Below are 16,167 nucleotides of genomic sequence, written 5' to 3' on the forward strand. Positions count from 1 at the left end.
TGGTATGATTCAGCTGGCAAAAGCTGCGAGCATCAGACTGACACAAACATCACAGTACCAACATACCAGAGATGCTAAGACATGGATGATTATTACTGTGCGAAGAGTAGGAACTTCCCTGCTGAGACTTTGGATGGGGCAGGGATGTGGGGTGGGGTGGGATGAAGCACAGACCCAGCTGAGCCCCATTTTATAAGGGTTGATTAGCAGGAATGAATCGCATACCTCACGATTGCTCAATTCCCCCTTCTTTTGCCACTGAGACATTAATGAGGCTCTAGGCTCTGATTGCCTATGGCCCCACATCCGCAGCGTGCTTCAAAGAGCATTCCTTCAAAAGTCAACAATATGTGGTAAACGTCTTGCATCACTTAGGATTAAAGGTGGATGCGAGTAACAGAGACTCACAGTAACAGTGGCTTAAACATGATGTTTATTTCTCCCTCCAGGAAAAATCCACAGGTAGGCAGTCAAGAGCTGTCTGGCGGCTGTGTGCTGGGAATCCCTCAGGGACCCAGCCTTCTTCCAGCTTAGCCCTCTCCTATCTTTGTTCTCAGAGTCCAAGATGGCAGTGAGGGCTTCACCTGCACATCTGTGCGTTTCAGGCAGAAGGATGAAGGAAGGGCTGAAAGAAGAAAGGGCTAAACAAGGTTCTAGAAGCTGCCCTACAACACTTTGACTTACATCCCTTTGGCCAGAATATGCTACCCATGGTTACAAAAGATGCTAGGGGGTGTGCACATTATTCTGTGTGCCCTGTGCCCAGCTTAACTTTAGGGGTTACGTCGCACTGAAAGAAGGGGAGGATGGGAATTGGTGAACAACTCACAGCCTCTTTTACATTTTGCCTTGTGCTGGATGCATAAAGAGGCGGGCCGCTTTCCTATCTTCTGAGGAGCAAGCATTCTCCCTGAGGTTCTTGTTTTGGCAGGTTGGTCAGACAGGCACCCCGCCTGACTGCTCAGCTGTGAAATTGCAGTTCTAGGGGAGAGAACAGGCCTGAATTCAGCACCTTGGGCCAGTCTGTCAGCATCTCCTTTTCATTCTGGGGGTATTTACTAAGACTCTAATGCATGTCGCCTGAGCGGCAATGGTTGACCGGTTCACAGTTTATGTGTGTGACCTGGGCCCATGTCCCTCGACAGTGAGGAAAGCTGTAATGGGTCCGTTGTGAGGAATAGACTGGTCTTGCTCAGGGCTTGTTCAGAAACGTACTTAGGGTCCCCAGGATCTTGTGAAGTTCCTTTACCGCTCCCCTTGCCTCAGCTTTTCGTTGGTGCTGAGTTGGCTCCGTGAAGAAGCCCAGAAGTCCCCCTTCCTCTCGGTCACTCTCCCCTTTCCTCTTCTACTCTTCCCACCGCCCCCCACCCACTTCTGGGCCCCAGTTCGTACCACCCATGCTCCCCACTGAGTAGTAAGTTCCATTTGCCTTGGGTCTTCCCGTTTCCCAGATGGAGTGCCTACAAGTCAGGGTGTTTGCTAAACTCGACCTCTGCACTTCCAAGGGATGGAACTCAGACCATGAGTGAAAGCTGGTTAGCTTTCACTGACCAGTGCTGATGGTGAGCACTGTTCCAAGAGGGAAGGGCTGCCTTGGGAGGTGGTGAATTCCCTGTGTGCAGAGGATTTCAAGCAGAGGTAGGATAACTGCTGGTTGGAGAGCAGTTCAGGGGCTTCGTGTTTCTGGAAATCAGTGCGATTAAATGGCTTCCACTTACAGCCTGACCTTCTGTGGTTCTGTGAGCGTGAAAAATCCATTGTGTTGTGCTATGCATTCTGCTTTTTTTTTTTTTAATGCTATTCTTGTCTGCGTACATTCTTTTTATGTATGTATGTATGTATGGCTGTGTTGGGTCTTCGTTTCTGTGCGAGGGTTTTCTCTGGTTGCGGCAAGCGGGGGCCACTCTTCATCGCGGTGCGCGGGCCTCTCATTATCGCGGCCTCTCTTGTTGCGGAGCGCAGGCTCCAGACGCGCAGGCTCAGTAGTTGTGGCGCACGGGCCGAGTCGCTCCGCGGCACGTGGGATCTTCCCAGACCAGGGCTCGAACCCGTGTGCCCTGCATTGGCAGGCAGATTCTCAACCACTGCGCCACCAGGGAAGCCCTGTGCTATGCATTCTTGAGGAAGTGAGGGAAAAGGAGAAATTGGTCCCAGGGAGATAGTCGAAAACAGTGGCAAAGAGTCCTGGTTCTCCAGTACCAAGGTCCAGATCCTGGCCCCATTATCTTTGTGACCCTGGGCAAGTTAGTAGCTTTCTGTATCTCAGTCCTTCATCTGTGTAATGGGAGTGAAAGAATTCCTATTTCATAGGATATTGTGAAGATTAAGTATCATAATGCATGTAAAGCACTTAGAACAGTGCCTAGCACATAGTAAGCGCTCAAAAATTCTCCTCATTATTACTGTTGTTACATATAAGCTGTATATGCATAACAAAAACAATATTAGAATTGTTAATATCATAACAATTATTCTAACCATCACTGATGGAGAAAGAAAAAAATGAAATACACCTGAGTTTATAGGCAAAGCCTTTTCCAAACAGTAAGACTGTTGGAAACCCAGTCTGTACTCGTCTGTACTCTTTTGGATTCTACTGAGAGATGCCATGCAAAGGGAACGTTGATTGGCTCCTATAAGTAAGAAGGGCAGAGGTGCCGCAGAGAATCACGGGAAGCAGGAGCTAGAGAATCAGTGGGCCAGGGTCCCTCTCACTCAGCCTCTCTTGTTCTCGTCTCTCTTTGCTTGAGCCTTGTTTTCTCCCACTTCAGATGAGGGAAGGTAGGGTCCCAGCAGGGCCTGGAAGGCCAGGTATTTCTGGGCCAGTCCAGGCCCAGCAGAATGAGAGCACAAAGTGAGCAGTGGGGACGAGGGATAGGAATATTGGGGGCCTCTCTGAGGCATCTTGCTGGGCTGTGTCCGTTGGAGGGCAGAGTGTGCAGTGATTGAAAAGGCCATGCAAGGCCACACGCTCCTGGCTGACGGAGGGACGTAGTATATTCTGGGCCTCGGTCTGTGATGTCTCCTCTGCCTGGCACGTCTTCTTCTCTTTTTCACCCAATGAAGGCATCCTTCAAGGCCCGGCTAACATAACACTTACTCAAGTCAAGTTTTTCTCACCACTTTGTATCTGTTGGAAATTGCGTTCAGCTGTAATCACAATAGTGGCTTAAACTCACAGCAAGAAATCTGGAGCGAACTGTCCAGAGCTGGTGTAGTCACTCCAGGGTGCTAACTAGAACCCAGGCAGTTTCTCTCTTTCCGCACACTCAGCCGTCCTTAGCGGGCCCTTGCCCCTCTGGACACAAGATGACTACTCCACCTGCAGCATCATATGCCTTGTGGTAGGCAGAGTAATGGACCCCCCCTCCCAGAGATGTCTCCGTCCTAACCTTCAGAACCTGTGAGTAGGTTAGGTTACATGGCACAGGGGAATTAAAGTTATAGACGGAATTAAGGTCTCCAAACAGCTGACTTTAACATAGGGAGATTACCCTGGATTATGTGGGTGGGCTCAATCTAATCATAAGGATCCCTAAAAGTGGAGAGGAGGCAGAAGAAGAGAGTCAGAGGGAGATGTGACTGGGGAGGAATGGTCAGAGAGCTACAGCATTGCTGACTTTGACGATGGAGGAGGGGGCCATGAGGCAAGGACTGTGGGTGGCCTCAGGGAGCTGGGAAAAGCAAGGAAACGATTCCTCCCTAAAGCCTCCAGAAGGGAACACAACTCAGCCACCTCTTGATTATAGCCTGTTGACACCCATGTCAAACTTCTGACCCGCAGAAGTGTAATATAGTAAGTTGATATTGTTGTAAGCTACTATGTTTGTGGTCATTTGTTACAGCAGCAGTTGGAAGCTAATACATCTCTCGAGCACCAGGTCCCTGTACCAGGCAGGAAGAAGGGAAAGGCCGAGAGCATATGCCAGCTTTCCCAGAAGTCCCGCCCAACAATGTTTACATACATCTCATTGGCCAGAACTGTCCTGTGGCCACCTTTCTATGCAAAGGAAGCTGGATGTGTAAATTTTCAGCTGGGTACATTGCCACATATCCCCCACAAAATAAGGATTCTGTTAGCATGGGAGAAGGGGAGAACAGATCTTGGGCAGGCAACTTGGAGTCCCCGGAGGAACTGACACTTTTCCAAATTGTTGTTCTTTCCTCCAGCTCTTTTTGGGCTCTCTTGCAATTTATGTGTTTACTTGGCTGTTCTCATTACTTTACCAAGAGCTCGGCCGGGCAGACACCGTGGCTGATTTAGCTCTCTGTCCCTGATGTTCAGCACAGTGCCTGATGGAAGGAAGGTGCTTGCATTAAGTTGGATGGATGGATATATACATGGACTTTGAAGTGAGAGAATGATCGATGCACTTTATAGCGCCATAGGTCCTTTGTATTTTCCCATTACGAAGGTCTGTTGGGGTTAGGTCGATTTTATGAGACCATTTGGCCAGGATTGCAACCTCATCTCCAGTAAATTGAACGTGCACAGCTGCAGTGTGTCACCTTTCTTTACTGTCTATTACCGTCTGCTTCTTGCTTAGGAGAAACTGAGCAAGCCAGTCAGAGGCTGTTATGTGCACCTGTCTCAGCCTAAAGAGCCTTGGTTAACCTTGAGTGTAAATTACACTTCCTGCCAATTCTTTATTTTTAGCTTGGCAGTATCTCCTTGGCTCCTCCAGGGAAGACTGCATTAGATTTCGGTCATGAAACTACAAAACATTGACATTTCTAGCCCAACTGGGATGACTCTTATTAACCCCATGACACTCGGTTTCTTGGGAAGCTCCTCAGCCCTGGGACTCAGGTTTTCCACGAAAAGATGTCAGTCTGGGCCGTCCAGTGCCCACATGTGCATGTGTAGAGAAAGCTGCTGCTTGGATCTGACTCACTCAGACTTATATAAGCTGTCGATTTCCTGAGTTCATTCCCTTTGGATGAAACTCAGGTGGTGTTATCGAGAAAGTCTAGTTTTGTTGCTTTTTTTTCCTCTCTCTCTCTCCCCGTTCCTTCTCAGTTACACAGTATCATGACCCAAATCTTTAGCACTTGATCTATATAGCCAAGAGCCCTGAAACCCATAGGGCCTGGGCAGTGGACACAATTGGGCCAGCCAGTTGGCATCAGGTCACAGAGAATTCTTAATCACTTGAGCCTGCTTCATCGGAAGAAGTGAGTTACTTAAGAGTCAGCCTTTTTTTTTTTTAAGTCAGATATTTTTAACCCACCTTTTTTCCAGAATCCCTTGTGGTGCCTGACTCTGAGTCCAGCCAGACAAGCTCCGTCAGTGTTGGTTGAATTGAATGTAAATGGATATTGTGCCCATTTTAACCCCTCACTCGACCCAGGAGAAGTGGGGACCCCGGCTCCTTTCCAGCGCCACAGCCTGCGAAAGGCAGCCTTCTCAGCGCTAGGCCAGAGGAGGCGTTTTTTTTTAAAGTGATTTACTGTTTTTATTCTGATTAGATAAGGAATACATGAGGGTTTTTTTTTAAATTGGGGAAATATTGAAAATTATAAAGAAGAAAATTAAAATCACCCAATAGCTCATTACCCAGAGACAACTACCACGGATATTTTCCTATTTTCTCGAACTTAACGCTCATGAAGGGGTGCTCTGTATCCCTCCTCATTTCTCTAGGGATTGGGGGAAATGGGGAGAGGGTAGATTATAGTCTTTCTAATCTTTTAGCTTCAGGTATTATTGGGATATACGTACACATACATATATACATATATTTATATAGATATAATATATATTAATAGGAAATATATCATTAGGATATAATATATATAGTACACACATATATAATATATATCTCTCTAACATACATATATGTATATTTTATTAACATCTTTATTGGAGTATAATTGCTTTACAGTGTTGTGTTAGTTTCTGCTGTATAGCAAAGTGAATCAGCTATACGTATACATATATCCCCATATCCCCTCCGTCTTGTGTCTCCCACCCCTCTAGGTGGTCACAAAGCACCGAGCTGATCTCCCTGTGCTATTCGGCTGCTTCCCACTAGCTGTCTGTTTTACATTCGGTAGTGTATATATGTTAATGCCACTCTCTCACTTCGTCCCAGCTTACCCTTCGCCCTCCCCGTGTCCTCAAGTCCATTTTCTACATCTGTGTCTTTATTCCTGTCCTGCCCCTAGGTTCTTCAGAACCTTTTTTTTTTTAGATTCCATATGTATGTGTTAGCATATGGTATTTGTTTTTCTCTTTCTGACTTATTTCACTCTGTATGACAGATTCTGGGTCCATCCACCTCACTACAAATAACTCAATTTCATTTCTTTTTATGGCTAATATTCCACTGTATATATGTGTCACATCTTCTTTATCCATTCATCTGTCGATGGACACTTAGGTTGCTTCCATGTCCTGGCTATTGTAAATAGTGCTGCAGTGAACATTATGGTACATGTTTGAACTGCGTCAGTTAGCTGTTGTCACAATAGTGCTCTATGACAAACTACTCTCAAACTCAGTGGTTTAAAACAAAAATCATTTGTACTTGATCACACTTCTGTGAGGAGTAGGCTGGGTGTTTGCTGATCTAGGCTGGGCTTAGCTGAGTGGCTCTAATTGAAGGTGCAGGTCTGACTGGGCATGGCTTCTGACTCTGGGTTGGGCTCCTGTCCACTCCCCATGTGTTCTTTCCTGGGTGCAGGCTGAAGGCACAGCAGCTGCCCAGAGAAGCTGTTCTCTTGGTGCCAGCAGAGGCACAAGAGGACAAGCCCAATGGGGCAAACACATTCCAAACCTCTGTTTGTGTCGTGTCTGCTAACATCCCATTGGCTAAATCAGGTCACATGGCTGCACTCAAAGGGGCAGGGAAGTACGTCCCGCCATGAGGCCAAAGCAAATCATGTGACCCAACATCAGTGGGTCGGGGACGTATATACTCTTCCCATGGAGGTGAAGGGGGAAGGGAGGGAATTTGTTGTAGAATAATGGAATCTACCCACATCCTAGATGTCTGCTGAGGTACTCGGTTTTTTGAGATTCAGATGAAATCTGCTCAGAATTCACCTGACCAGTGCTATCATCCAATCTCTCCAGGAAACCTCTAGCCCAGAGCTCCTCTACCCAGTGAATTAGTTCCATTTATAGATCATTTGAGTTGTCCCTATTCCATGCTCATATTCCTTTCCTTGATTCCTCCCAGAGTAATTTACACAGATGTGTGTAAAAGGTTTGCTGAACATTTGGAACAGCAAAGGTTGATATCTCTTTGTTTATATATTGGTGTTGCTTGGCCCCTCTCCTCTAGATTCTGTTTGCATTTCAGCCCACACACAGCCTCTCAAGTCAAAGCTTGCTTGAAGAATTACCTGGGTCTCAGAAATCCTGAAGATCTCATCTTGGCTGAGCTATGACTTTTTTGCAACTTGGTTCAGCTTTTTTCATTCATTCAACATACTTGTATTGAGCATTTGTACCCTCATCATGATGAATTTATACTCTAGTAGGGGAAATTAACAATGTGTGTCTACTCTAACACAGGGTTTAGAACTATTAAACCTTGGCAATGTTGATTTTGGGGGGGCAAATCATTCCTTATTGTGGGGGGTGTCCTGTGCTTTGTAGGATGTTTATCAATTGCTGCCCACTAGATGCCAGTAGCACCACCTCTACTCTCCTTGAGTGATGGATAGCCACAATATCTCCAGACATTGCCAAATATGCCCTGGGGGACAAAAGCACCTTGGTTGAGAACCATTGCACTAACATATAGTAGACTTGATAAGACCTCTGGCCTTATTATTTCCTGGTAGTGAATCTGTGAAAGCCTCATGGGGTGGATGATATCTGTGTTAAGACTTCAAAAATGGTTAGGGTTTAAAAATGGGTTTCTTGAAGGAGGGAAAATCATGGGGCACAAATGGACAAATAAGGAGTAGCTCTGTCTAAAGCATAAAATGAAGTAGACTTATTGGTAAGAGTGGAGGCTATATAGGTATTAGGAGGCTAGATACTATCATCATAAGGACTACCACTTTTACTGTGAGGGAAATGATCAGTATATCTGAAGCTGTGTTCATTTGGAGGGGATACCATTACACATAGTGTTTGTCTTTATAACCCAAAGTAATTGCTGCAAAGTCTTATCCATCCAGAGGTCATTTTTCTGATGCCTAGTAAGGAAACAGAAAAGGCCTCTGAGGGATACAGTGCAAAAATTCCATGCCTATATCTTGGTGTTCCTTACCCCTCAGAAGATCTCACTAGCCAGTTCCCAACCGCAGATTAGAAGGTGGAAGAGGAGGAGGGGGAGGCAGGCATAGACTCTGCAGAAAAGCTTCCAGCCCGACAGAGGGAAGGAGACCAAAAGCAGAATTGAATGAATGAACGAATAAATTCAGACCAAACGATTTGGAAGCATAATAATCTGGAGTCCTGTAGGCAGGGGACCATCCATCCCTTCATAACCCCCAAAGGCATTGGTGCATTCCAGCACCACCCTAGTATACCAGCACACTCAGTGTGTAACAAGGGAGGGCATATGTGAAGTACTGTAGAGCCCATGTGGCTAGAGTTTAGCACAACGGTTAGGAGCAGGGTCTAGAGTTACAATTCCTGGCTTGAACCCTAGCCTCAAGGCTCTGCACCAGTAAACTAGTTCCTTAACCAGGCCAAGCCTTCATGATCTCATCTGTAAAATGAGAATTCCCGACTCATAGGGTCATAGGGTCATTGGGAAGGTTAAATACAATAATCTACATGAATTCTTAGCTCAGCTCTTGGCACAGGTTTAGTGCTCAAGAAAAGTTAAATGGTTATTACTATCATTTCATTGAAAGAATAGAGCTGCCAAGACTTCCCCCAAATCATCAGTGTAGCTGCTGTTCTGGAATATTCCCAGAGTCTCCTGGCTGTGCTGAAATTTCCTTTCCAGGAAATAGATAAGTGGGTTGTAAAAACTGAGGAAGGTTTCAGAAGAGTGGGGGCAGTCGTATCAGTCCCTTCCATCTCCTGTCTTCTTGGTAGTAGAGGTTAGGCCACTGAGGAAGGTGACAGCAGGTTCCCAAGCGTACTGGCCATCAGCCATTTCTCGGCAACATATTCCCTTTGAGCAAGACTGGCTCTTCACCCTTGGCCAAGCTGACAGAAGAGCAGTTATTCTGAGATAGGAGAATATGAAGCTGCTCTCCAGCAGAGAGTGTGTCCTATGCTGTGTAAAACGATCTACCTCCGAGTTAAGAATGTACACGTGAAGAGAAGGGGAGGCCCCAAAGCAAACTGCAAAGTGGCGGCAGTGACCTGGTGGCAGCACCTCTGGGTTGGTTTCCTTTGATCAGTGTCTGCTCAGTGGCAAAGCTGGAAACACAGGATGCTCTGTGAGGTAAAGCCTTGGCCGGGTACCACAGCATCATGTAAAATGCAGACCGCCAGGAAGTCACCCAGCAGGAAGAAGCTGCTCTCTGGTCCAGGGGTGGCAGGAAAGTAGAGTAACCTGTCCTCTGTTTGTGTGTTTTCCAGGCTGGAACAGGAAATACAAGCACTGGAAAGTGAAGAGTCCCAGATATCTGCCAAAGAGCAAATCATCCTAGAGAAACTAAAGGAGACAGAAAAATCCTTCAAGGACTTTCAGAAGGTGAAGGAAACAAATGTGATTTCTCTCAGTTATATCCCTGAGGAAGTAAGCACTAGCAGAATGGTGCCAATTGGAGAAAAGGCCAGTTGGCACTGATGAGAAGACTAAGCCACACACTCTGAGGGGCAGATGCTTGAGGACCAGTGCCATATCTGAAGCTGAGGGGGGCCTGTCTTCAGGGGTGGGTCCACCTGGCCCACCAGAAGCACAGACAAGAGTCATGAAATTAACCCCATCTCCCTACGGTCCAAACCCTTTCTATGCCTCATGCCTGAAAAGTCATCTCCCATTAGACTCTAGAATTCTAAAACCAATTCTTATGAAGCAGATTAAACTGACTCCCTGTGGCTTTAAGTCTTTCCTTTATAAAAAGGCCAAAGACAAAACCATATCAAATGGGCATGAACTCCAAAAACAAAGCGTCAGTGAAACATGAAATTTTACTGTACAGGCATGCCTTGGAGGTACTGCAGGTTTGGTTCCAGACCACTGAAATTAATCAAATATTGCAATAAAGTGAGTGTCATGAATTTTTTGGTTTCCCAGTGCATATAAAAATTATGTTTATACTATACTGTAGTTTATTAAGTATGCAATAGCATTATGTGTAAAAAAAATGTGCATGCCTTAATTAAAAATAATGCTGTTGGAACAATGGTGCTGACAGATCTGCTTAACTGGGGGTTGTCAAAAACCTTCAATTTGTAAAAAATGCAATATTGAGGCCCAGTAAAATGAGGTATGCCTGTCTGTGAAAACAGATGGTGCTGTGTAGCAAAGGGAGAATCCATAAAGCCAGCAGGCTCTGAATAACTCAGGACCCTCCCTGCATTTTATAACACGTGTTTCCTCAGGTACCCAACAGTTGATAGGAAAGCAGTCTAATCACATTCATTTTAAGATAGGATTTTCTGATATCACTTCTCCAACACAACCAAGGGTATTTGCTGAATAATTGAAATATATCTCTTGTAGGAGAAATTCGGTATAAGGTGGGAAGGGTAAACCTTTCCCTTAAATTTCAGGATCCCAAACAAATTTCCCAGAAGGGAAGAAAGCATGGGGTTCGCCCACCACAGTCAAGTTCTGGGGGAGAAAGATGGGTTAAATGAGTGAGGGGTCATCTCCCCACGTGTGTAGTGACGCTCTGCCCTGCTTTTGTTTCCACAGAGCTTCTCCAGTACGGATGGAGGTAAGTGTAAGCGCTCTCTCCCCATCTGTACCTGAATATTTTCATCCATCAGCTTAGTGGGTTTCATTAACACAGGCTCACCAGGAGACGCGATGTGTTGGTTTTTAAGGGCATCAGAAAGAAGGGGAGTGCTGTTTGCGGGTGCTCAGGAGGGCCACGCCCCCAGTCTCCTCTGCCTCTCCTCTTCAAGGACTGCTTCTTGACCAACTCTTTCTAGGCTTACACAATTGGCCTGGCTCTTCTCCTTCCCATTTGGTCCCCAAGGTTCACTGCTTTGATCTCTCTTGAAATATGCTCAGCCAAGAGTGCCAGCCTCAGGACCAGTTCCCTGGTAGGATGAAGCCACTGGTGCTGGTGATTAGGTCTCCAGGTTACAGTATACAGCAGGAGCCCATCATCTGATGTTTAGGAAACCTTCCTAAGGCCTCTGGTTTTACTTTGAATCAGAAAACTGCAGTTTCTCCAGCCTTCCAGGGAAACAGGGCTGGGCAGAACCTCCCTCCCTGTGGGGCATGGTTGGCCAGGAGCACGTGAAGGGTGGGAGCAGGGCCCCGGCTTCCTGACCCCCATCCTGGCAGGAGTGGGCCTTCCTCTGCTCTCCCCTCCCCTCTCCTCCGCTCTCCTTCACTGGGGCCATGTGATGAACTTGGGATTGTGTGCTTCTCAGCCTTCACCTTGCTCCTCTGACGTCAGCTACAAACTCATGAAAAGCACTTGATTCCCTCTTTCACTCTGGCCCTCAGCTAGACCTGTCTTAAAATGCCGGGACTTGTCAGAAGATCAGCTTACCATCTGCTCACCTGATTCTTATAAGGTCAACCTCTAAACTAGGAAGATGACCAGGAGCCAGAATAAGTGTTGGCATCAGTGTTTTCCCAGTGTCTTTTGGAAATATATGGTTAAAGATTTTAAAATGCAGAGATGGATAATGCATTTTTCTGGATTAGCAAAGATCCTTGCAATAACGATAATTCTAACTTCAGCAAAAAAGAAAACAAACAAAAGAACTGGTTTGTCTGGGTTCTCCCCACCCCCCTCCAGCAAGTAAAAGGCAGGGGATCTGGATTTTGGCTCCTTGGGTGATCTTTGGGAAGGTATTAAATTAAATTCATGTGTCCAGCGCATATGCTCAGAGGCAAGTCAGGGTCGAGCAAGCAGGGACTCCAGGAGGAGGACTTTCGATAGTTCTAGAACCTTTTCTAGGGTGTGGCCAAACCAGGACATTTGTTCTGTGCTTTGGGGGTGGAGCATGGACTGAAGAGGTGGCCTTGCCTATTTTGGGGAGTTGAGGGTGGCAGCATGGGAAGGATAGCGGGCTTCCCTCGTGCTAGGGCTGCCCAGAGGCCGTGTATGTGATCATCAGTAACACAGTGTCAGACACTGACCCACAGATACCCACATATCGGAAGCGTGCACACCAACTTTTTATGCTTTCACTTCTTTTTCTCTCAAACCAGGGTCTTTCCTAGACTTCTCTCTCTAATTAGGGAAAGAATGGAGCCTGCATTTCATGTCCCAGGGAAAGCTGTGCGGGCCATGGAGACCCATGTAGTCTATGACTTGTTAACAAGCATCCATGAAGCCATGTTATAAACTCTCACTGCTCTCTTTTTTGTTTTCACCCTGAACTTCTCTCATTTCCTCCTGTGCTATGTACTTCCCACTATTTTCGTCTGTTTACCTAAGTAGTTCATAAAGATGGTAAGAAACACGATTGTGACTGAGAAGGGAACCTACAGAGAAAAATCACCTTCATGATTCCATCCTTCATCACTTTTTGACAGGATGGGTGAGCTCAGGCTTTTAAAAGGATGCAAAATTCTCAGGGATCCCAAGAGGTGGCCAGGGAAAAGTTTCCATGGCCTTGTCACCCTGGATGATGATTCCTACCATGTCTGGTTATAACTAAGTCTGGGGAGACCTTTCCATTACACCACATCTACTGGCAAAGAAAAGTTTGAAGGAGGGAGCACGTCCTTCCAAGAACGCAGTCAGTGTTTATAGGCCACTCTGTGGTCTGAGGGTAAAAACTCATCATGAAGCACATCCAGTTCAGGGACTTTGGGATGTCTGATTCTTTTCTCTTTCTTTGATTTCAAAGTGCCAAGACCCTCTTAGAGTCAACCAATTGTTGTTACTAAGACCTAACCAAAAAAATGATTGTAGAATAATGATGCTTAGGACAAATACCCAACTTCTGAAACACGATGATTACAGAATCCAGGCCCAACTGAAATTATGTAACTGCATAACTGATTATGCAGATAATCAGCAGAAGCGTCTCCAGTTTAATGAGTTGCCAAGGAGTCAGCTGCTAGCATGTGCATGTGTAACGACCGCTCTTCGGGTACCCTGTGCATGTCTCCCTGTGCTTTTCAGAGAAAATAAAGGTACTGGGCTGCTGGATCATCAATGGTTTTTGACTACATGGTAGCCTTGGCAATTAAGAGCAATGTATTCCAGTCTGGAGTCGAATTTCTTGGCAACATACATTCTGATCCCCCCTCACTTCCTCCCCACCCCACATACACACTTGCTATATGGCAGAGTCCTCATCGATTGGGTGGGTTGTTTTTACTGCCCTAAATAGGCACAGTGTTTTGTGTAAGTATAAATTGCATGTGGTATGTACCTAGAGCTACCTCTGTTCTTTACCCACCGAGGAGCTGGTGTGAAACCCTTGGCCAGAACTGGCAAAGGAAAATGTCTGTCCTGGGCCCATCTCATCCTTGCTGTTTTGAGACTGACCTTTGTAGATTTCCATCCCATCCCAGTCTGGGGTGGCCTGGGAACTTTCCCACATCAAAACCCTCATACCAGGGACTTCCCTGGCAGTCCAGTGATTAAGACTCTGCAATTCCTTTGCAGGGGGCACGGATTCGGTCCCTGGTTGGGGAACTAAGATCCCGCATGCCACAGGGTGTGGTAAAAAAAAACCCCCAAAAACCAAAAAAACACCTTCATACCAATTGTTGGGACAGCTCAGTGTGTCTTCAGTTGCCCGGAAGTCACGATTTCAGGAGGGTTTTCATCAATTTTGTTTCTCTAGCTTTGGCTATTTATGTTCTTCATAAAGATTTTAGCAGTGCCAGAACTGATGAGAAGCACTCATGTTACATCTCTGCTCTGTAAGTGACTGTTCTCTGCCTTCTCGGCTGGTGGGAAGAAGCATGATAGACCACCCTGACTTTGGCAGGAAGAGGGCAGTTTACTGACTGAGGCCACATGGAGAAATCTCCCTGTGGAAGCTTTGGAGGCCCTGTTTCTTATTCCTTGTGTTGGTCTATCAGACACCCTCCGCGCTGCAGAACCTTAGGGTTTACTACTTAATGATATATTGAGGGGCTGCCCTGTCCTTTTCCTCGTGCCCCACTCCTCGCCACCCCCTTATCTCTTAGCAGAAGCCATGGCTCCCCAGCCCCACAAGAGCTGCTGTCCTCAAGCCTGTAGCCAGTGACCACTGGGCAAAGGTAACTCCATCACCCACTCACATCTGGCAAGGAGCAGCCTCTGGGGGAGCCTGAAACATAAGCAATAGGAATCACATGCAGAATTCCCCACCTGTGAGTGGCTTTTATTTCTAGCTGCTAAAACTTTCAGTATGCAGAGATGTCCTGGAAATTCTATATGTAGCATAGAATGTACCAGACACGTGTAACCAGTCCACAGAGTCTTACCTGGTCTTAATGGCTTGAGTCTCCATCTCATTTGAATGCAGGAAGTCAGATTTACTGTGGTTGCCATTCCACGGATTTCTGGAAATCCTCAGGGAAGCTCAGAAGTTCTGCACATCTGCTCTGGTCATCTCTTGTCCCCTAAACTGTCTCTCTAACCCCACATTGCTGCTCCCCCCTTCCCATGGGCCACTGTTAGCAATCTCCCTCTACCCCCTCAAGCCCCACTTACCCCCAGCTGCTGCTCTCTCTGGTCCTGCCTTGTGCTACCTTGGGGCCCAGACCCTTCCCACAGCTCCCCAGAGTGAGAGCAGAGGCTGCAACCTAACTTGAGGAATACTGGCAGGGCAGCTCAACATGGAGAATAATGGGCAACTTTGGACATGTGGCCACACTCAGAGGCTCTGGCTCCAATCCAGGCCCCTTTCAGAGGGTCCCTACAGGCTGCTTCATGGCCATCTCCCAGCCCACCATCATCTCAAAGGCCCATCTTCCTTCCTTGCAGTGAAGGACCTTCAACCATGTCTGCCCGACCCAGGGCCCAACTCCAGCACACATGAGGCCCCAGGGAGAGACAGTAACCAGAGCCTCACTCCAACCCAGGGCCTGCCTGCCTGCTGACTCCTGACTTCCTGTTCCATCTCCCCAAAGGGTTGATATAGACAAACCCATTCTCTTAGAGAGACTCCACCCCATCCACTCCCACAGAGTGTGTTCTTTGCCCTAAGAACATGATGGTCCAATGTCAGTATATTCTGGGTTATTCAGACACACGTGAGTCAGCAGTGGTCTAGTCGGCATATAACTGAACTAATCCTAATCTGGTGTCTGTTTGCAGTCCTCTCCTGCATGAAATTTAAAAGAGAAAAACCTGCCAGAACTAAGGCGGTATCGATGGGGATACACAGGATGGGATGGATGTGGGAAGTGGGTAGAGGCTAGGGACTAACTGGCCACTGGGAGGGGGAGTTAAGGACACCACCCAGGATCCTGGGTGAATAATGGTGCCAATGAGCTGAGGTACATTGTACAGGAGAAGCAGCAGATGAGCAAAGATGAGAGTTCCATTTTGGACATGTTGAGCGTGAGGTGACTATGGGCCATTCAGTGGAAGTATGTGGTAAGCAGGTAAATGTGATCATTGACGAGTGATTGACATTCCAGGATTTTGGGATGTGGCCGTGACACAAGGAAGGAATCACATCACCTAGAGCCCAGCTTTCTAGAATGTTCCTTCGCTTTCCCACTTCTCTCTGGGAGATATACAGATTCTTCTCCTTGTTTCACCTCAGTGGTTTCCGCCTCTCCCCTAATACTTCGGCACGCCTGTTGACTTCTGTGCCCTCCATCTCCCTAAATGGGCTTTCAAGGTATTTTCCCAAGCAGAGCTGGTCTCCCTCTGTTGCACGGCCTCATTTCTTGCAACTGAGCTCATGGTGAGTTCACTGGGTGCTGTTATTTGGAATCTCAGAATTTTCTAGCTGAAACACCAGCCAGAAGTACTGAAATTGTGGGATAAATTCTGGAATTTTTTTTTAAATGCCTACAAAATTAGTCTTCTGCATGAATCAGGCACATAAAGCTATATTTCCAGTTTAAGGAAAGAGCCCCAAATTTACTTTCCAGTTCTGCTTAAGGCACGTTTCTAGCTTGAGGTCCCACATTTGGCCAATTCCACCAAATTTAT

At 46.6% G+C, this 16,167-nt stretch overlaps 1 protein-coding gene across 6 annotated transcripts in view; it reads left to right on the forward strand.

The window, feature by feature from the left end:
- PALM2AKAP2 (PALM2 and AKAP2 fusion) overlaps positions 1 to 16,167 on the forward strand; it is a 508,788-nt gene that overhangs the window by 285,019 nt on the left and 207,602 nt on the right. For all 6 annotated transcript variants that reach the window (XM_082403766.1, XM_082403764.1, XM_082403768.1 and 3 more), the window contains 2 exons: positions 9,500 to 9,614; positions 10,785 to 10,806. In XM_082403766.1, the coding sequence (XP_082259892.1) occupies positions 9,500 to 9,614; positions 10,785 to 10,806 (137 nt within the window). The remainder of the gene's footprint in view (positions 1 to 9,499; positions 9,615 to 10,784; positions 10,807 to 16,167) is intronic.

The sequence above is a fragment of the Balaenoptera borealis genome (genome assembly GCF_965194805.1).
Source record: "Balaenoptera borealis genome assembly, chromosome: 8".
NCBI classification, from domain to species: domain Eukaryota; kingdom Metazoa; phylum Chordata; class Mammalia; order Artiodactyla; family Balaenopteridae; genus Balaenoptera; species Balaenoptera borealis.